The 22,387-nt window shown below is 31.5% G+C and overlaps 1 protein-coding gene across 2 annotated transcripts in view; it reads left to right on the forward strand.

Annotated features, from left to right (window-relative positions):
- Positions 1–22,387, forward strand: part of GLS (glutaminase) — a 76,114-nt gene that overhangs the window by 16,247 nt on the left and 37,480 nt on the right. For both annotated transcript variants that reach the window (XM_081051964.1, XM_081051965.1), the window contains exons 4-11: positions 2,999–3,128; positions 3,861–3,940; positions 6,312–6,475; positions 10,636–10,694; positions 18,181–18,213; positions 18,305–18,363; positions 21,263–21,329; positions 21,884–21,934. In XM_081051964.1, the coding sequence (XP_080908090.1) occupies positions 2,999–3,128; positions 3,861–3,940; positions 6,312–6,475; positions 10,636–10,694; positions 18,181–18,213; positions 18,305–18,363; positions 21,263–21,329; positions 21,884–21,934 (643 nt within the window). The remainder of the gene's footprint in view (positions 1–2,998; positions 3,129–3,860; positions 3,941–6,311; positions 6,476–10,635; positions 10,695–18,180; positions 18,214–18,304; positions 18,364–21,262; positions 21,330–21,883; positions 21,935–22,387) is intronic.

A 22,387-nucleotide genomic window follows, 5' to 3' on the forward strand; every position in this document is an offset into this window, starting at 1 on the left:
CTGTTGAAATGCATAAGCATTTCCACCTCAGAGCTTATTATATGTCTTCTGATTTTCTAGATTCATGCCATCTGTATTAAAATAACTCCCAGGAAAAACATGTACATTTTGAAAAGCTCATCAGTGTGCAGTTGGACACTCATCTGAGTAGTAAGATTGCTTTTGTTGGCCACAGTAGTTCACCAGTTAAGGCTGTTACCACAGCTTTACCATCACCTGATAGAGCAAAAACCAAAAACAAAAAAGCAAAAGAAACAGTTTCACTGTACAGTTTTAATTATAAACCGTTTAAAAGTGCTGATTAATTTTAAATAGTCGTCGGTTAATAATTAGTTTGGCAATCCTCATTTTCTAGTATATAACTTCTTGAAAACAAGGATGTAGATGTGATTTGATACAGGTACAGTGATTTAAGATCACAGGAATTGTATTAACTTTTTAATGCTGAGATTATTTGGTCTATATTCTTGTAAATCTCGTGTACAAATCGAATTGCTGTTTGAAACATTAAATATTATTAGGTCAATTGTAAAACTTAATATTTTTTAAGATTAACATTGTGAAACTATCAGAAAACAATTTATCAAAGTTCATTGAAGTAAATATTTGTTATCTGGGATGTCAGTTATTTCTACGTCTATAGGTTAATAATGGAAATCAGGACTGCAATTTTTTCATGTTGTGATGGGGCACATCTTCATCACTAAAAACAACCTATTTTAAATCATTGTTTAAATTTTATGTTGACCAAGTGAGTACATACTCTGAACTTTCATTAATAGTTAAAGTGTGAAATCTGGCTTTTAATTTTAATTTGATGTTTCATTTTGAACAACTTGAATTGAAATACTGAGATATAAAAATTTCTCGTTTAATGTGGACTAAAGAAGAACTACTGAGAGTGTCTATTTCTTCCTTTTCCCGTTAATAATTAGTTCAAGTTATTTACTTGCAACTTACAATTGTCTTATCTGTAAAGTGGGGAAATTATCCTTCTCAAAGTGTTTATGTGTTGAGGGTTATACAGGACGAATAATACTTGAAACTTAGTACTTAAAAAAAAAAAGACAATTTGATTTTTTCTTTTCCCCAAAGAAGTTGCTAATGTAGTGTCACATCACTTACCTGTGAGGAATCAGTTACATAAATAACTTCCCATTTATGGTTAATCATTTGACTTTAATACTTCAACTATAAACATTTGGGTTTTTGTCTCTTAGGGCATATTTTATTACTGAGTTACTGAATCTCTAAAGAGCTTAGCCTATATGGTTGGCTGTAACCTATTTATAAAACCCTTCTTTAAGGGTTACATTAATATATTAACTTTTTGGCTTACATCCTTTTTAGAACAAAGAAGAATATTAGTTCAGATCTTTAGATTTCATGCCCTCCAATCACGTTTATGAGGTGTGATCAAAAAATATAGTGAATGTTTAAATAAAAGACACAATGCTATTAATCCCCCTCAAAATACTCCCCCTCGCTTCGCACTCACTTTCCCATCGTTTTTGCTGCTATCTGAAACAATTCTGGAAGTCCTCTTTCATGTCTTTAGTTGTGCTGTCGTGGTTGCCTTGATGTCCTGAATCATTTTAACTTTGGGAAAGAGCCAGAAGTCGCACGGTGCCAGATCCAGTGAATAAGGTGGATGAAGACACACCATAATGCTTTTATTTGACAGAAATTGCTGTACCAGAAGCAATGTTTGACACGAGCCTTTTTGTTGTGATCACAAAATACGGTGAATGCTGCTGCTGAGTGCCATCCAAAGTAAAGGCAGGGAAGCCATGCCCCAAACCTTAGTAACAGTGTGTGACAAGTTTCAACTTGTTTGGTGCTGTCAGTCGGGTGTGAGCTACGGTTGAGAGAAGGTGTGTTTTCAAGTGTACTATAAATCATCCTCCATCATAACAGTGCTCCATGTCACACATCATTTCTGTCAGATAATAATATTACAGTATATCCTCATCCACCTTGTTCACTGGATCTGGCACTGTTGGACTTCTGGCTCTTCCCCAAAGTCAAAATGATTCAGGACTTTGAGGCAGCCAGGACAGCGCAACTAAAGACACTCATGAAAGAGGACTTCCAGAACTGCTTCAGAAAAGGGAAAGAACGATGGGATAAGTGTGTTTGAAGTGAGGGGGAGTATTTTGAAGGGGATTAATGGCAATGTGTCTTTTACTGCAATAATTTTTTTTTAAGCATTTACCATATTGATTGATAACACCTCGTACCATATCTTGTAAATAGTTTTAAACAAGGAAATATTTTTATTTTACAATGTATTACATATCTTACAGTGAATGGAATAATGCAAATTAAGCACTTTTAATGATTTAAGTAATATAAATTTAATTATACTACATTATATATAATTTTATTTCAAATTATTTTTACAAGCATTGAAATAAACATTTTGTTTAAGAGACAAATTAGTCTAAGTAAAGTTGGTTTTATCTCCTTTTTATAGCTTAGAAATGCAAAGTGTTCAAAATAGAATTCAGGAAAAATATGTTAAAATACACGATGGTTCTTTTTTTGTGAAATGCTAGTAATAAATATATATAGGAACTAAAGAATATATGTCTAAGGTTACTTAATGGAAAACTAAACAGGATCTCAACTATGACATATTAAAGTGTGATTTTTGTTAACTAAATATCATGCTGAATGCTTATCAACTTGTTAGGCTAATAAATTTGTTTTTAGAATGTCTTGATACTTAACCTAGTGGAATGCTGTGCTGTTTTAATCTTTGATAACAATTTTTAGACAATCTAACTTATTTCTTTAACTTGTTCAACAGCTTACAAGCAACTACATGAAAGGCTGCTTGAAGAAAATGTAGAAAGAATATAATTTATGGAATTTAGTTTGCTGTATAAAATGATGAATTTCTTTGCTGTTTAAATATCTCCTAATTAATATTGTTGTTACCAAGTGTTAATATTTGAAAGGCACCCAGTCTATTTTTTTTTCTCATATTCCACAGATGTGTTCAAAGCAACATTGTTTTGTTGACACAAGCCTTTAGAAGAAAGTTTGTCATTCCTGATTTTATGTCTTTTACCTCTCATATCGATGAGTTATATGAAAGTGCTAAAAAGCAGTCTGGAGGAAAGGTAATGTTTTTAATGTGAATATTTTCCTAAACTAATCACTTAATCAATTCAGCTCAACTTGAAGTATAGAGAGTTAAATTGTGTTCTTATGTTTTGCTAATTAAGAAATTTCAGTTAAATGAAGCTATTGGATAAAGTGTTTTCCAAATATTTTTAAAATTTAACTTTGTTATTTTGACTAAAAAAATCTTAAGTTTAAGAACTCTGATTTTCAAATGATTGCGATGGCTTTTAAATCTTTAATAAAAAAAGGTTTAACTATTGGGAATTTCTGTGCATATATTCTTGAACATTAAATAAAGTGTTTCCAGTTTTAAAAATCCTCCAATAATACTAAGGATATTTTATTTCTTCTCCATATTGAAAGATTTTAGATAGTGGAACCCTACCAGCATGACCCTGATTAAAGAAATTCTCAATTTCTTCCCCTTAAAAAAAAAAGTCAAGTCCTAGTTCCTCTTTTAGACTGCTTTTTTAGGAAGAGAGAATGCATTGGAAAGCAGAGGGGATGATGGAGACTGAGAGAAATCACTTAGATCTCACCTGTAATCTTCAAGTCTATTGTGCTTATAGTTTTTATGAATTTTGTTATAAAAGATAAGACTACCAAGCCACTGAGTGCTATAAAATAACTTTTCATTGATGGAAGCTAATTGAGATAAATGTTTTGGTAGAAGAAAATATTATTTTCCTGTATTATATCTGTTAATTTCTTTCCAATATTTTGGTTAGGTTGCAGATTATATTCCTCAACTGGCCAAGTTCAGTCCTGATTTGTGGGGTGTGTCTGTTTGTACAGTAGATGGACAGAGGTAAGTTTATTTCAAATCCATGAAAACTGCCAGTCATTTGTAAAGTAAAAAGTCAGTTGCAAAACATGCAGGATTTATGAAGTCCATGAATGTAATCTTTGGAAAGTGCTTATACTGCAGGTACAGCCACTGTCAAGCGAGGATCTAGCAGCATTATTTTAAAAAAAATGATGTGAGGGTAATTCAAAGAAAATTATTTGATTTTTGAAACCTATGAATTAAGGAGAGGCCTTTGGAAAATGGATAAAGTACTGAAATATTTTTTTCAAGAATGACTGTTACGCTGTGAGTCAGACATAAAGATTTATTGTCAGGTTGTAATTTGGTTTTGTCAATCAAAAAAGAAAAATCTATTATTTTTTCACTCATTTGAGGACTTAACTCAGAGATACCATCTTTCTGGGTTTTGTTTTGTTTTTTACTAAGGTAATTATTTTTTTAATTAAAATATAACATTAAATGAGGTACATAACTCCTGTGTTTGATGAATTTATATCAGAGCTTGATGAATTTATATCAGAGATGTAATTTTACCGTAAATTTTACAAAACCTACAAGTCATTTAGCCTTATAATTTTAGGTTTTAGTTTTCAAGAAAATGTCCCAATGAAAGCTTTACCCCCACTTGTTAAATTTTGATCTCTTAAGTACCTTTGTTCTAATTGATCGTTTTATTTTTTACTTATTATCCTTTAAAAGAACACATGGTTTAGCCCATTCATTCTTAAGATAAAGAATCTGAGGCCCTGAGTTCTTATAATACTTGAAGACATGAAACCAGCACCTAGGAGTCTTAACTTCTATTGCATTTGACTAGATGTTAAACATCTGGTCATAATGACGGGCTTTTGTCCTCATCTGGGGTTGTAAAATGACTCAGCATTCATTGTGTGTTGAATTAAATGTTGGGCGCTATGAAAAGACACAAGTACATGAGAAGATGTGGCTTCATCCTTGCAGAGCACTTTCAAGTAGGGAGTGATAGTCCTGTTTTTGTAATTGGAGGAAATGGTTTATCATGTAATGGAAATTTTTATATCTGGAGGAAATTATTATCATTTAATGCTTGCACATGGTTTTTCTCTTAAACATTCATTGGGTGTAGAAATGATTCTTTTACTTTAGTTTTCTTATCTAGGGAATTTTAAAAGTGGACTTTGGACTAGAATTATGTATTTTTAAATCCAAAGGATATAGTATGACAGGCTTTTGTGAGGTTTTAGAATAATTGTCAAGTTGAAGTTACAGTCTGAATTAGAAAGTATGTATAAATACGACAGGAAAAATAATATACTTTTGCCATATATATATATATCTATATATATGTATGTGTGTATATATACGTGTGTGTGCGAGTATATATATGTGTATATATATGTATATATATGTATGTGTGTGTATATATATGTATATATATGTGTGTGTATATATATATACATACATACATATATATATATATATACATACATACATATATATATATATATATATATATATATATATATATATATGTTCAGTTTCCATAATATACCTAGGAGTGAGGTGGCCCTCTGACATCTCTGTTGTAACCAGTTTGCCTAGGAGTAGTTATTAATAGTGCTCAGTTTCACGATGAATGCGGTTCATTGTTAATGGATGAGTACCTATAACTGTTGGGGTATTGTTCAGAGCACTTGGGACGCTTCAGCGATGCAAAGATACCTGCTCTTGTGAAGCTTACGTTACTATTATGGGGTCAGTGAGAATTTTTATATTTTCAAACCTATTCTCTACTTCATGTGCCAATTTGGTAACATACAAGCTTTCTTTTTGTTCTGTTATTGATCTACATGAAAATAATGACTGCCATTAGTGCCAGCTCTATCAGGTTTATACTATTTGATGCGTTTCTTTCATTTCTTTTCCTGAATTGTGAGCAGATATGGTTGACAAGATGAGGCATTTATAGAGAAGGTCTCAGAGAATAGTATTGAATATAAATTGAGCTCCACTTAAAAATTAACCACGGTTTAGCCATGATTAAAGCTATGGGTAAAAATGTAGTGACTAGTTTCTAAAAGGGTTAGGTCATCTTACATCACTGAATACAGGTAGGAGGAGTAAGGAGGGCCATCCCCTCTTAACCCTCAGAGGAAAAATTTCACATTATCTAATTTTGAATCATTCTATTACCTGAGTACTTTTAAGCTTTGGCCTTTATTTGCACTAGCTCTTTTAAAATAAACATTTATTTTTTAATGTCCAGGTAAACCTGTGGTTGGGTTGTGGAAAAACTTTGTAAATTAGAATTAACATTTAAAACATAACTCCAATTGTTCAGTCACTTTTTTCCAGTTGATCTTAATTATTTTTTAAATCTACTTTTAAATAGGCATTCTATTGGAGATACCAAAGTTCCATTTTGTCTTCAGTCCTGTGTAAAACCTTTGAAATATGCCATTGCTGTTAATGATCTTGGAACTGAGTATGTGCATCGATATGTTGGGAAAGAGCCAAGTGGATTAAGATTCAACAAACTGTTTTTAAATGAAGATGGTAAGAATTACATAAAAGTTGATCGGAAAAAGAAATACCTTTCCTATGTAACTCTAAGTAATTATTTTTCATTTTTTTGAGGAAAATAAAAAGCATTTGTACTGTCATTTTTCACAGAATTCTGTGAAACCCATAGAGATGGTTTAATCGCCTACTTTTTAAAATGATTGTTTTAGGCATCTCATACCACTGGAAAGTGGGATAAGCAGGTGGGGGCAAGGAGTAAGATTTTTCACTTTATAATCCATACGGAATTATCTTGTAGTAAAATCTTAAAGTGTCTGGAATTTCCTTTAAAATAATGCAGTGGAGTGTAGCTGGGAGTGCTGGGTGTGATTATTACTATATGTTGGTAATTATTAGAGCTAAATGATGGATGCGTGGGTTTTTATATTCTATTCTTGCTACTTTTGTGTATTATATATTGTATATCTTTGAAAACTTCCATAATAACTTTTTAATGGTGGCGTTGGTTGAGATAGTGTATTTGCTTTTTGTTTCATAACATTTAATATTTGAAAGAAACATCTTGCGTTAAATAGTTGGACAACTAACAATCTTACTGCTTTATAGGAATCCAAAAGAAAAGGGGAGGAGTTAGTACTTTTGATCTCCTAGTAATTGGTGTTTTAAATCTAAAAACCAACCTAAGGATTGGTTTCCATTTTTCAATCTTTCAGGTATATGCTAGGTTCCTCATTGTGTGATGAGTTGATGTAGAAATGCAGAAAGGAGGAGTGAAGGAATTCAGGGGTTGCAGTGATGATTGGGAGAAATATATTTCTATATTTTTTCTTCCTGCTGGATAAAAAATGAAATGTGATTTATAGTTAGTATTATTTAATTTTTTTAATGAAGTTATAAGGCTACTATTTTCTTACGTTTTTCCTCCTATTTATTTTGAGAGCAATTACATATTCTAACTTGTTTTATCATAATCTTTCTATCCTTATGCTACATTTGACTTTATAGAGATTACCATAAACTAGCAACTTTTTAATAAGGACATTACATGGCAGAAGTACTTTATTTATTAAATTCACTGACATCAAGATTTAATATGGAAAGAATTAATATTTTTGTTTTAACAAGATTAAACATTTTACAAGAATTAATATTTTTCTAGGTAAGGTAAAATAGAATAATCTAAGTGGTTCTGGTGAATTGATTGATTTTGAGAGAGTTATTTTAAAAATAGAATAGAAATTAACAAATACAGGAATTTGAAGGTGAAGAAGTATTTTAGAAACAAAAGTAAATAAAATGCCCATAAATTTCAGATGTCACCTATGTCCATTTTATCATACGAAGCAAATATTTGGCATTAAATAGTAGCCTTTATTAATTAGCTTAAGTGTCATTAGTGCTGTCATAAATATTTTTTAATTAAAATCTCTAAGTTAAACCCTTCAATTCTTCCCTCCTGTTTATGGCAGAGCAGAAAAAAGTAGATTTTTACAGTCATACGTTGTAGAGTGAGGTTTTATACTGCAGTAAATGCTGGTGTTATAATATCTCTGGTGTATTTCCAAGCGTTTAGATGTCTGGCTTTTGAGCCAAAGGCAGAGTGAGTGAGGAGTTGCTTACATCTGAAAATTGCTCTGTCATGCCATGAAATGCTTTAGTATTCTTTGAAAGATTTTTTTGAATGTAGCTTACGTAGTATTTCTTGAATATTTTATGATTTAGAAAATATTAAATGCCCACATCTATGTGGTACCATTTGGAACACACACATTAGCTGCCTGGTGGGGCCCTACAGTTAGACCTGATAATGTCAAAAAAACATGAAATAACAGATACATGAATATCTGCACAAATACAAGTATAAACCAATTTAGCACAGCTGGATTTCCATATCCTGCTTCCTGTCTGCCTTTGGTTTTTCTTTCAAGTGGATAAAATTGGAAACTTTGTTTCTTGGCTCCCTCTTGTGATGTAGTATTTTTCTGTGATAGCAACTGCCCTCACTTTGTGTGATCTCAGAAGGCAAACTTCTCTTAGTATAATTTGAAATAGGCAAAATCGTGATTATAATACTCATATTATACTAAGTTTTATTTCAGCTTTTGGAACTAGTCATAATGGGTAACCCAAAATGTATAATGTTTAAATCATAGCTATTAAAGTTACGTTGTTGATCTTGCTCGTATATTGAGGAAAAGTGGTAGACTGTTACCCAATTTTTTGTCTTTATTGTTTTTTTTTATTAAAAGAATTGTAACAGCTTTATTGAGATATACGTTTTGAGATACTTCCATACCATATAATTCATTTGTTTAAAGTGTACAATTCAATAGCTTTTAGTATATTTGTAGAGTTGTGCAACCATAACCACAATCAATTTTGGGATACATTTATCACCTCAAAAAGATACCCTGTACTCATTATCAGTCAGTACCCATTTCTCTTCTACCCTTGGCAACTAGTAAGTTACTTTCTGTCTCTGTAGATGTACCTATTCTAAATGGAGTCATATAATATTTGGTCTTTTATGACTGGCCTATTTTACTTAGCAAATGTTTTTAAGGTGCTTTCATGTTGTAAAATGTATCAATACTTCATTTTTTTAAATAGATGAATAATACTCCATTGTATGGATAATAATACCTCATTTTGTTTATTTACTCATCATTTGACAGGACATTTAGGTTGTTTTTTCACTTTTTCAGCATTATCAATAATGCTGCTGTGAACATTTGTGTACAAATTTTTGTGTGCACATATGTTTTTATTTCTCTTGGTTGTATACCTGAGAGTGGAATTCCTGGGTCAAATGGTAACAGCTTGAAGAACTGCCAGGCTGTTTCCCAGAGCTCAGAATTTTTTAACCATAGCTCAACTCAAAGAAGGTAACTTGCTTAAAATTCAAGGAGGCTAATAATGTAGCAATAACTTAATGAATTCTGCAAGAGTTGTCAAGTTAAGTAAGATCTTACTCCCAAAGAAATGAATCACTACGCAAACAGATAATTTAGGAATTATGTTTTCAAATAAATCTTTTCAGGGGCCTGCCCGGTGGCTCCAGTGGTTGGAGCCTCGTGCTCCTAATGCCTAGGTCAGCGGTTTGATTCCCACATGGGCCAGTGAGCTGCACCCTCTACAGCTAAGATTGTGAACAATGGCTCTCTCTGGAGCTGGGCTGCAGTGAGCAGCGGGAGGTCGCCATGGGCTGCTGTGAGCTGCCCACTGCCAACTGACTGCCTCAGCCCAGGGCGGGGGGTGGTGAGAAAGGCTCATAATACCAGCGTAGGTAGCTGTGTCCTACACAACTAGACTGAGAAACAACAGCTTGAACCGGAGTGGGGGGACGGGGGTGGAAGAAGGGGGGAAAATATATATATATACATATATATACATATTTTTTTTTATTTCAGTGCCCTAAGAATTTTGTTCGGCCTTTGTGCCATATCGTGAATGAAAATGTAATCAGTGAGATTTGAAATTCTTTTTATTGTAATAATTGGGAATAGATAAGATTTAGGATAAACTTAAATTTTAAGTAATTTTTTAAATTACATAAATACATCCTCATTGTCAGGAAATATAGAAAGCATAGAGAATCGAGTTTAAATCCCTGTAATCTTTTTATAACTATATATCACTTGTTAGTGTGTTTTTTGTCTTCTTGAATATACCCATATGTGTGTATACATAAACACAAAAATAAAACAGTTCACATTAGATTTGCTTTTTCCAAAGTGATATTTAACAGTAATATTATTTTAGCACTTAAGGATATGCCAGGTACTTTCTAAACATTTCATGTGTTTTAATTTATTTAAGCATTATGACTCGCTGAGGTGTTGGTGTTGTTATTACTCTTAGCTTACAGATGGGAAAATCGAGGTACAGTAAAGTTCAGTTATTTGCCCATGGACAATTAGCTAGTAAATGACAGAATTAGGAAATTTGGATGTGCTCTTACACTATTCACTGCCTTTCTGTACATGAATCTTTGTTTGCCTATGTAATTATATAGCAGCTTCCTAGAAGTGTATTAGTTTGATATGGGATTTAAATGCATTCCTTCACAACTCCTCCCCCCCAAATAGGAACTGTAACATTGGCTTACAGAAAGAAATAGGTGTATATTCATGGGAAGTACCTATGCATCACAGAAAATTATAAATTAATGGTATTGCTTTTGTATTTCACAGATAAACCACATAATCCTATGGTAAATGCTGGAGCAATTGTTGTGACTTCATTAATAAAGGTAAAATGTTGACATTTCCTTTTAACCTAGTAAATTTTTTAAATAAGCCATAAAAGTGGATTTTGGATTATTTATGTAGAACTGTAAAAAAAGTTTTCTTTTGGTGTTAAATATATAATTTTATGGTTTAAGGTTAGGCTATCAGAATAAATGATACAATTTCAAGGACAACATTAAAAACAGATGACTCATTGTAAATTTCAACATTAACTCTTGACCTGAAGATCTGGCAAAAATTCCCAAAGTCGTCTCTGGACATAGGCACAGAAGTTTTTCTTGTAAAGTTTTGATTTTTTTTTTTTTTCCCTCTTCACTTTGGCTCTTCTAGAATGAACAGATTCAGAGTTCAAAGCATTTTGCTGTTTAATGTTTGTCATCAACATATATAAGAACAAATGTTCTGGTACTTTGTGTTAAGACAAAGTACATTGATTTACCCTTGAATATTCTCAAGTCCTGTATACTTTCATGAGCTATAATCATGATTTTCATTTGAACTTGTTTTATTTGTTTTACTTCAATTAATAACTAAAATAAATAAGACCTATTCCAATTATTAAGTTATATTATGCTTTGGTTTGCATTGTATGTTTTGATTTTTCTTTTTTAGTGTCTGATTTGCCTTAATAATTGGAAGCTCTAATGTTGTTTGAAATAAGTATTTGAAAATGAGCCTATTGTGTGATACTGTTTAGAGTTTTAATTTCTAATTACAAATTTCATTTATTTTCGAATTTCATTTGTGTTTAGAACATTTATGTACTTTCTTCAGTAAATCTGTGCCTATTTATTCCAAGCTTGAAAAAGAAAACCAAAACTAAATGGCTTTGTAGATGCGTTAACTCAGGATGAGATGGGCTCTTAGCCATTTAATAAAAATTCATCTAATTTGTATACTAGAAATCCTCTCTTTCATGAATTTTATATGTTCATGAGAAAAGGTTTTTAAAATAGAAAACTATTATCTTAAGAATATATATATATATATATATATATATATATATATATATATATATATATATATATATGTTGTTATTTTAGGGCAAATGCTTTGTAAGCATTGGCCCACTCCTTGTAACTAGTGAAATATATACTATTATAGCCAAGTGTTATTTTTTAATGTACTAATTTTAATAAGCTATGGAAATTTTCATTTTGCCCATAGTAACATCTATAATAGATATTCATGACTATCTTACATAAGAGGAAAGTTGTCAAATTGAGGTGAAAAAAACTATTTGTTTATTGTAGAAAATGATAATATGAATATCTAAGCACCGTCCTGCCTTCAGGTAGCTCACATTATAGTTGTGGGATTTACACAAGTAAACGGGCCCTTACAATGAAATTCAATAAATACTGCAGTGAGTGGGAAGCCTCCTGAATAATTGTTAGATTTGAGCAAGTAACTTAAATTAGAGGTAAGGGAAGTTTTTATAATACAATGTATGTGTTAATGTTTGATGAGAAAACCATTAGAATGGTTCTGAACATTTTTTTGGTCTTTCCAGAAAAAATGTTCACATGACATGATTTTATATGAACTTTTGGGAGTTCACAGACCCTTTGACACTGATCCATGTATCCCAGTTTAAGAACTCTTACACTGGAGAAAGATTAGCATGGCACACCTATAGTATTTTCAAGAAAAGTCATATGTGAATGATTAAGCCTCCTTAACACATGCAGTTAAACCATGTTCTGTTTAATGATTCATGGGTTTAATATACCACATTGAAATGCTGCATGTGGGAAATGCATATCTCATCATACCACGCTGTCACTTCATTAGTTTCACTTACCGTGTTCATTCAGAAGCCTCAAACTAGACATTGAACCACATTAATTTGAGAACTTAGAAACAGTTAAAACATGTACACATGTGTGGTTCAGTGTCCAACAATGCAAAAATTTAACTGAGTCATCTTGTATTTACAAATTTGATCAGTGATTTTAAATTCATAAAAATTTTAAATTTACTGGCAAAGTTGTAAATGAGGCTTTGGGGTAGGGTTCACATTTAAGGTCATTTTCTTTGAATTTTTGTTTTAAGAAGGTGTTTCACAAATTTGTTTAAATGAAGTTCATGTAAATCTTGGAGGAGTAAGCTTGATATGCTGCTATAAAACTGACTGCCCCAGTCTCAAATATTTTTCTTAGACTCTTTTAAAAAGAATTCAAATTTCTTACAAATATCTGTATGTGATCTCTGCAATTTGTATGATCCGATAATATTTATGAATTGGTAATTGAAATTGAAGTACTAAAACCATAAGCAAAAGAGTTTTCAAGCCCAGCCCTCTTACTTTATATAGATGCAGTGAGGAACCTGAAACTGGATAAATTCTAACAGCAGCAGAATTGGGCTTGAGCTAAATCTCCTGATTTTCTGTTCGCTGTTCATTGTAATTCGCTATGCCATATTTAATGTAGGTATTTACTGTTTCTCTTGATGGCATCTTTGTTTTTACCTAGCACAGATATGTTGTCCAAAAAGCAGAAATTTTATTTTCTGAATTTTAATTCATACAAGAGGTACCGGCTTAAAAGTAACACCTAATTTTCAGTGGTGCATCTAGTTATTCTTTAGACATTGGTCAGTGCCTACTATCTGTAACAAACTAGGCCTCTTTCTAGAGGAGTTTGCATTCGAGTACCTGAAGTGTGGATATTTTACCATGGCTACTAGATATGAATTCTCTTTTTTAGCTCTTTCAGTTGATGACCATAAAGCTCTTTTTTTTCTTTCAAAATTCAAGACTTTAATGGTGCTATTAAAATATTTTCCTCATGTTACTCCCCTTCCCACACACAAAAAAATTAAGTAGAGTCTTTAGTAAGACTCTTTATTTCATAATTTTGTAGTATTGATATTTTTTCCTTGTAGGATTTGGTGGTGCTCCTCAGGAAATGGGGGAAGAGGCAGAGCAAATGTTCAAAAGGATTAGCAGATTGTGGAAAAAAAAGGAGGATTTGGACAGAAGGAACCTGTTGCATAAATTCTTAACTACTAAACTTATAGAAACCGCCATATTTAAAATTTTAAACAAAGCTATATAGGTAAATACCTTCATAAAAAGAAATGTCATTTTGTACATAAAATGCACATAATTAAAGCCGTAAAGGTACTACTACACTGCCTCTCTTTTTCTCTATGGTAGCTACTAAATTTAAAGGAATACTTTGTGGTGCAGTTTGTTTTATTTGATGATGATAATGTGGTTTGATTTAAAGGAAAGTGGAAAAAAAATTTGAAAGGAGCAGTTACTTTGGATGAACTAGCAATATCCTTATGTAACTTTTTCTTCCAGTGGTAAAAATACCACTTTGTTTTAGTTTAAAAGTTAGGTCTGGTGATAATTTGAGCGTTAGGGTGGGAAAATGAGGACAACATATTACACGATAATTACCACACTTCTGCTTTTTTATTTTAAAGATAAAGAGTAAGTTACATTGTTTTCTATGTTTATGTATCTCGATTCTAGTGGTAATTTCAAGTTTTGTCATTTGAAGAAGCGCTTTTTTTCTTTAAATGAGAAGTATTTTTGAATTTAAATAATCAGTTTTTTTCCCCTCTCAAAAACAATTTAATCGTGCTTCACGAAAATCACGACAAATTTAGTTAACATGTATGTAATGCTCAGTTTGGTCATGTAGCAATAACCTGTTAGACGTGCTTGTAAGCCACATTTTTAAGGCAGTTGTGGCTCTGGAGAGCAAGGAGCAATGGATGATAATTTGAACTTGGTGACATTCATAAGAAAGGAGTATGTTGGTTTATTTACTTCATGTTTATATCAGTTGATGCATTTGAGGTTTCTTTTAAATGAAAGTAGATCATTTATTGCCAACGGAACTCACTTTTCTGTTTATTTTTTGGATTAATCTATGAGAAGACTAGATTTAGAGCATTATTTTTTACCTGTAATATCTATTATAATCCTCCAAGTATTTAGCTTTAGTCTTTTCTGTGGCAAGATTAAACTTGGAGTATTTTATAACATTTTCAGTTATTTCTTTTTGCCTGTTTATGCCTCTTCCTCTGTGATCTCTTAATTTGCAATTGCCTTTTACATCTCCATACTTTATGAATGGAATCAAGTTAATTACGCACAAAATAACTCTGATTACTGCAGTGACTAAACATGAGTCATTTTTATATTAAAATTTTTGGCAGATGTCCGTTAACAGTGATTTTCATCTGTTAAAATGTATAAATACATGATTCAGTTCATAAGTATGTTATAAAAACAGTTTGTAAAAGCACTTCAATATAGTTATATTAATTTTTTTATTAGCCAGTGTTAAAACTCAGCACCTCTTTATGAAATTTTCATTCATAAAGTTCTCAAAGGAATGTAAATTCTTTAACTTGATAGGTATGTTTATAGAAAAATAAATAGGTATCATTTTCTAATCTCAGGGTCTGATTGCTACCCTTTTCAAACAAGCCACATGGTTTGCTTTTTAAAAGTCGTTTGGTGAAGGCATTAGAAATTTTGATAAATATATTTTGTCTAATTTATTTTTTTTAAGTTTTCCTACTACACTTATTGTGTCTTTTTCAAGATTAGTATAACATGATATCTAATAATGTTGTACAGTAATTTAAAACAGAAATGTATCCGTGGGTATGGGAAGTTTTTTCCAAGAGATAAAGGGGCATTGATAGTTTTAAGACTCTCAGTTTCCAAATTTAAGTCTTCATAAAATCCTCTTGGGCACCAACAAAAGAGAACATTTTGAATTAATGGAGTCAGTGATATTGAAGATGGGAATTACTGTAATGACTGGGAACAAGTCCTCTTGTATACCAGGTTGTTTCCAGTTCTTCAGTTTCAACAAAATGGAAAGAGGATCTAATCAAGTTGTTAGTTTTTAATAATAGCATTAAGCATAATTTTTCAGGCTAGATTACTGTGGGACTTGTATGTAATGAGATAGATCTGTAGAGTGACATTCCTACAACAAAACCTTTTCTCCTTCCGTCTACTCATGTATTATGAGCGAGGTTTCTCAACTCATACATCTATAAAAATTTAAAATGATAAGAGAATTAAAATTCTAATAATAGAAAATACCCACTGATACATGAACTAATTAAAAATCAATTATTATTTCAAGGGGAAAGAAATATTATAAAGGAACAATTTTGTAAATTAATATGAGAAATTATTAGCACGTAAACATTTTTCCTTTAACCTTTTATGAAAATTTTTAAACATATAAAATAAACAGAATTGTATGACCAGCCCCCATGTACCTATTCCTATCTTTAATTTTCACCTCTGTTCCGTCCTACCACTTTACCCGACTGCTGGATAATGATGATGGTTTTTTTTACAGTTCATGTTTTTGCTTTTTGGGGGTGGGCATTTACTGTAGTTTATTTTGTATGTGTATGTGTTTTTTTCCTAACATCTTTGCAAATAAACTTTATACAGTAATTTTTTCAAAAATTAAAATAACATGACATAATGATTATTAGATCTCATATATCCCTGGGGTACATGAAATCTTTTCAAGAGATACAGAGGCAAATCTGTTTTATTAATCAAGTGCTTCTACATTTAAATGGGGAACTTTTGGAGAGACTTTTCTTGAGTCAACACAATTATTCAAGTATTTCTTTTGCCTTTTAACATAATCTGCCTAGAACATTTCAAGTAGCGTATGCAGATTTTTTATACTGATTGACATTGGTAAATAGCAATTGTTTCTTAAAAGCAGCATGGAAGCAAAACTTGATTGTACTTGAATTTTTAGTAAGCTACAAAGTAGAACAAGAATGTGACCATAGTCTACAGTTGAAACAATTTTTATTGTTTTGTTTTTATTATTAAACATGACAGTTGAATAAAGTTTGTATTTTGTAGGACATGGTTTAGATCAGAGAATGAAAGTTCAATATAACTTGTTTATTTTACATTGGTTAATTATATAACCAGTAATTGTCCATGGGACGACATCCCAATGCAAATGCTGACGTCTTTTTCCAAAAGAATTGTGGTTTTGGGGTGTGTGTGTGTGTGTGCGCGCGCGCTTTTTCAAAGGTTAAAAAGGTTTTTGTGGTTTAAATGTTGTTACATATTTTACAGCATTAGGATCTATGGAATATTTTGACAACTGCAACAGTTCAATGAAGTTGGTAATTTCTTCTTTTAATTATTTTTCATTGAACAGCTTTGGAGTTACATTTCTACATTTTGATTTCTGGTGTATTGTTAGGAAAGAAAACTTAAAATATGTCAAAGATGCTTTAGAGAAAATACATAGTGATTACAACATGACCATAGCTAAATTATCCTTATCTTGTTTAACCTTTGTTAAATAGTGACGTGTTCTTTCCAGCCGCTGATTGTATATGTGATTGCACATCCATTCTCAAATAAGTTGATTTGTAAAATTTCACAGATTATTAGCCACATCTTAATCCACTTGTAAAGTGGAGAATGAATCTGGCTTTATTCAGTTAAGTGATATTCTGATACAGGTTTTCCCCCCATATAAAATTTGAATGTGTAATGTTTGGGATTTATTTGAGGGTAAAGTTTAAAAAATTCATTTTTAAAACTTCAGTTGTCAAATTATTTTATTTAAAATCTGTTTTTAGAATTAGAGATGTATTGTTTCTCTTGGGTGCATATCACCAATTAATACGTTTGATTTCAGATCTACAACTTACTGCTTTGTAAACTTCGCTGAGGTAAAATGAAACCATTTGGCTACTTGAACTGATCTACATTGCATAGGTTTTTCCTATTGACATTTTCAATAGCTAACATGTCAGAAATAGAAGTGATGAAACAATACATCTTCCATTTTCTCAATTGGCATAGTGCTAAACACAAATGTAGCTAATTTTTTAGAGATTATGACATATATATTAGTTCAAGTTTTGTTACTAACAAGTGAGATATTAAAGGTAGAGCGTTCTCTACACTAGTAAAATCTATCCAGAATGTGTGCATATACTAGAATTATAAAAGATTAGTTTTGCAGCATAACTCAGTTTTCAAACTCTAATACTGGTTTAAGGTTATTTTTAAAATATTAGATTGTTCTCAATTAAAAACTATATATATATTTAATTTTTTCCTAAGGGTGAAACTTTATTTTAAGTTTTTTTAAATATGTAATTAAATAAATATCATACAGTCTAGCAGAACATCTGTTGTCATGAAAGATGAGATTTGGGGTAATTTGTATTTAAAATTTTGTAACTTTGGGTTGGGTAAAGATATACTTAAAATAAAGCATTCCCTTTGTAATTCAGATCCATTCTCAACATATGGGTATTAATGAAAGAGCATGTATATAGTTTATGTAAATATTAAATGACTTTAGAAATATTTCCTAGATTTAAAAGTACTAATGTGCAGTATATTAATCATAATGATGGCAGTTTGAAATTTTGATATTATATTCACTTAAAACCTAATTGCAGTGGTGCCTATGTTAACATTTATTTTTCATTTCTTTGCAGCAAGGAGTGAATAATGCTGAAAAATTTGACTATGTAAGTACAATACAGAATTAAGTTTCATGTTACATTCTTTATATATTTCTTTTTTTATACTGATACTTTACTTTTTAATTTTGGTATATAGGTGATGCAGTTTTTGAATAAGATGGCTGGTAATGAATATGTTGGATTCAGTAATGCAACGTGAGTCTGATTTATGGCTTAGATTTTTTTAATGAGTCAGGCCTTTTTAAATTAATTTTTTAAAAGAAATCTAGATTATAAAATTTTATTTTAAATAATGTTTTGTTACTCCATATATGTATGCACACATTGTATTTAGAATTAATCTATTCTCCCTCGTTAGTCCTAGGACTTAATTCAGTGAAAACATAATTACTTAAAATTTGGTTGTTAGAGGAAAATGATTTCTAAATTACCTTAGGGGAGAACACTTAAAATGCTTTAAGAGGTTTTAATAAACTTATGGGTAATCATAGAATTAGAAGGGACCCCAAGTTTACCTCAAATAATCGGCACTTAATTTTCTGTGTGTAATACCGGTCTTACCTCTATTAATCTCTCTGTGTCTGGCTAACTTGACTTTTACCCCAATTTTTTATTTTGAAATTTGCAAGTCAATAGAAAAGTTAAAAGAACAAACAATGGATATCTATATATCTTTCACTTATTTTTCGGATTGATATTTTGTCTTGTTTGCTTTTTCTCAATCTATCTCTTCAGATAAGTTAAACTATATATATATGTATCTCTACATATGTATGTACACGTATATAAATATTAGGTTGGTGCAAAAGTAATTGCGATTTTTGCAATTATTTTTAACCTTTTAAATTGCAAGTGCTTTTGCACCAACCTAATACATGTATGTGGGTGGTTTTTTTCCTGATCTATTATCATGATACTTCACTCTTAAATAACTCAGCACATGTGTCCTAAGAAAAGGGCATTCTCCTACATATCCACAGTACCATCAACACTCTTAAGAACATGAGCATTAGTGTCATATTAATCAATATGTAATTGTCCTCAACTGTCCCCTAAATGCCTTTTATAGCCTTTTTTTGTCTAGGAACTAAAAGTTCGTGCATTCCATTTGGTATATCTCTTTTGTCTTTTAAAAATAGAAGTACCCCTACCCTAGACCCTTGCTTTTAAAATTTTTATTAAATGGCTTTTTTTTGAACAGTGCCAACTAGTTGTTTTATAGAGCAGGAATTAACTCACTTTTTCTGTGAAGGACCAGATAGTAAATATTTTAGACTTGTAGTCTCTGCTACAACTACTTAGTTCTACTGTTTTAATAGGAACATAGCCATAGACAATATGAGGCTGTGTTCCAAAAACCTTATTTATAAAACAAGCAGCAGGTTGGATCTGCTCCATCGGCTGTAGTGGATATTCCCTATTTTGAATAGGTCTGATTGTTTCCTTGTGAGTAGATAAAGCTTAAGCAGTTTGGGCATGAATACTAAGTATGATGCTTTATATTTCAAGTTTCAGAGGGCAAAAAATTTTAGGTTGTCTGCCTTAATCAACTTTTATTCATTAGCTTAAGTAGTTTTCCCAGGGGAAGTTTTTCATTAATCTCATCTTGCCCCTCTTCTGTGCTCTTACATTACCATATTTTATTGAACTTATTCTATATCTTTCTCTGCCCCATCATCACCATGAAACTCTGACCTGCATAGACTGTCTTCCAGAAGAATTCATTTCTGTATTCCTATTATCTGGCAGATAGTAGGCTCTTGATCATAGTGTTTGATGGACAGAATTCCATATGCTAGGCACTGACAATTGCTCAGTAGTTAGTCCTTTATCTATACATGTTGACGTATTTTTAAAAAGCATGGCAAGTTGACATGTTCATTTCCAAGAACTTTTCCATATCCAACATAATTTTTCTGACCATGGAAATATTAAAATGTATATAGTTATAAGTGGCCGTTCAATAATACAAAGAGTGTCACCCACAGTTCCATTTTTTTCTTCCCCAGCAGCTTTCTGGACACTTGTAGGTTGAACTCTCAAATATATATCCAAATTTGTGGAATTAAATCTGTCTAAATCAGAACTCATTCTCTTTATTCCCAAACTGCTCTTTGCTCTAGGGATTCCTATGTCAGTTGATATCACCATTCTTTCTTTAGACTTTGTTAGAAATCTAGGCTTTGTAAGAGACTTCACAGTTTCTCTTCTTTTCCATCGAGTCTGAAGACTTGCCCAACTGCTCTCATGTGTGATCATACTTCTTCCCTTCCTATCACCACTGCCTAAGTTCAGGCTTCCTGTTTCTCTTATTACACTAGTCACCTAATAACATTACTCATCCTTCCTTTTCCCCTTTCCCAAACTGTTGTCAGAGGTCTTTCTAAAATGTAGCTCTGACAAGGTAACTTGTTTGAAAGACTTCAAGCTTTTATTTTGTAGGCAATTAGGAGCTATTACATTTTTTAGTATTTATCAGTCTTGGTAATTTGGTACCAGTCTCCTTTGTTAGTTTGATGTTTCGCCATTCTTCTACATAAACCCCATTTCCCAGTTACATCAGAATATTTGCTATTCTTCAATGAAATCCTATCTTTTATATTTTTATAACGTGTTCACGCTTCATGATATTTGCCACTGCCTGGGCTTCCCTCTGAAATCTGTTAATCCAGTGAATGCTGTAATGGCTATTTCATGAGCCCCTCAGTGAAATTTCCATGGATTCCCTCAGTTGGAATTGATTACTTATTGTACTTTTGAAGGAGCCAGAAGATTCTGCGATTTTTTAGTATATTTTAATGGTGGAGTATTTGGTAATTTAAAAATTACCTTCTTTATTCACAAAATAAGAAAACTAGAAAGGGCCTAGTTCATTTCAGCCCTTTCACAGCTGAGAAAATTACAGTGAAAGACTATCACTTAAATGACTTGCCCAAGGTCACATGGCTAGCAAACCTATTGTTGGAACTAGGACTGGAACACGGCAGTCTTGACTATTGGGTCAGTGTTCTTTATACTGCACTTTGATAAACAAATTAAACTACAGAACAACCACACTTTCACAGAAAAAAAAATTATCTTTTTTTTCTTCTAGGTTTCAGTCTGAAAGAGAAAGTGGAGATCGAAATTTTGCAATAGGATATTACTTAAAAGAAAAAAAGGTTTTTAAATTTTATTTCAAATTATTCTCTTAATAAAATACATGAAGATATATGCTAAGAAATCAACAGTAGCCTTTAAGCAATTATCTGTTACCGTTTAAGGTGCAGAAATTTTTGCAAAACACTCTTGAGTTAATGCTATGGTGTTAATATTATTAAGTTGATTTGCATCTCGCAGTATTCAAAAGTTTGACTAGTTATATTAGTGCAAATTTTGCTTAAGGATTCACCCATTTACTCAAAAATAGAAGGCTTGACTATTGTCAGCTGCACTTGATTTTTTAAATTTTAAGTGGCTGGTCCTTGGTTTATGAATTATGAATCAGTCTATTTTTGTCAGTTAAACTAGTATCTAGAAATCTATATGTGATGTAATTTTGCTTTATTCTTCATTATTTCATGTTTTTAGGCTTTCATAGGTTATGTGCTATTTTGTTCTCAATTTAAATGAAACATTTATGTACATTTTAAATTTAATCATGTATCTTTTACTTATTTTCTTTTTTTTTTTTTCCTGTGTTCCTATGTTTTTAATTGCCTTTTTGTTTTTTCAGTGTTTTCCAGAAGGCACAGACATGGTTGGTATATTGGACTTCTATTTCCAGGTAATTTACTTTAAATGTATGAATTATTTGCAGAACATAGATATCTCTGAAACTTGGCCCTAGAGAGAGAATACATATCCCTTTAACTTTCGAAAAAATGACCTCATGAAAGATCTCATGTCTGTATTTCGTAAAAAGTCATAACTCAGAATGTAGCAGGGAAAATTTTTTCCGTAAAAGCATTATATTTAAGAACTGTCAAAAAATAATGTACAGTTCCAGAAATTGGCTTGTCCTTATTATAAACTAAATTGTTTTCTTATCTTTTAAATTTTGTTTGGAGAAGTTATTTGTTTATCAAAGCATTCATACTCTGTATTTTAAAGTTGCATTTCTCAGCTTATTAGTTCATTTCTGCAGTGTCACATAGTGGGCTTTCTTCGAAGTTAGAATTTCAAACTCCAACTCTCTCCATATTCATGAAGGAGGGAGGCCACCCATATAATCTGCTGT

Source organism: Rhinolophus hipposideros (assembly GCF_964194185.1).
Source record: "Rhinolophus hipposideros genome assembly, chromosome: 6".
Lineage (NCBI taxonomy): Eukaryota > Metazoa > Chordata > Mammalia > Chiroptera > Rhinolophidae > Rhinolophus > Rhinolophus hipposideros.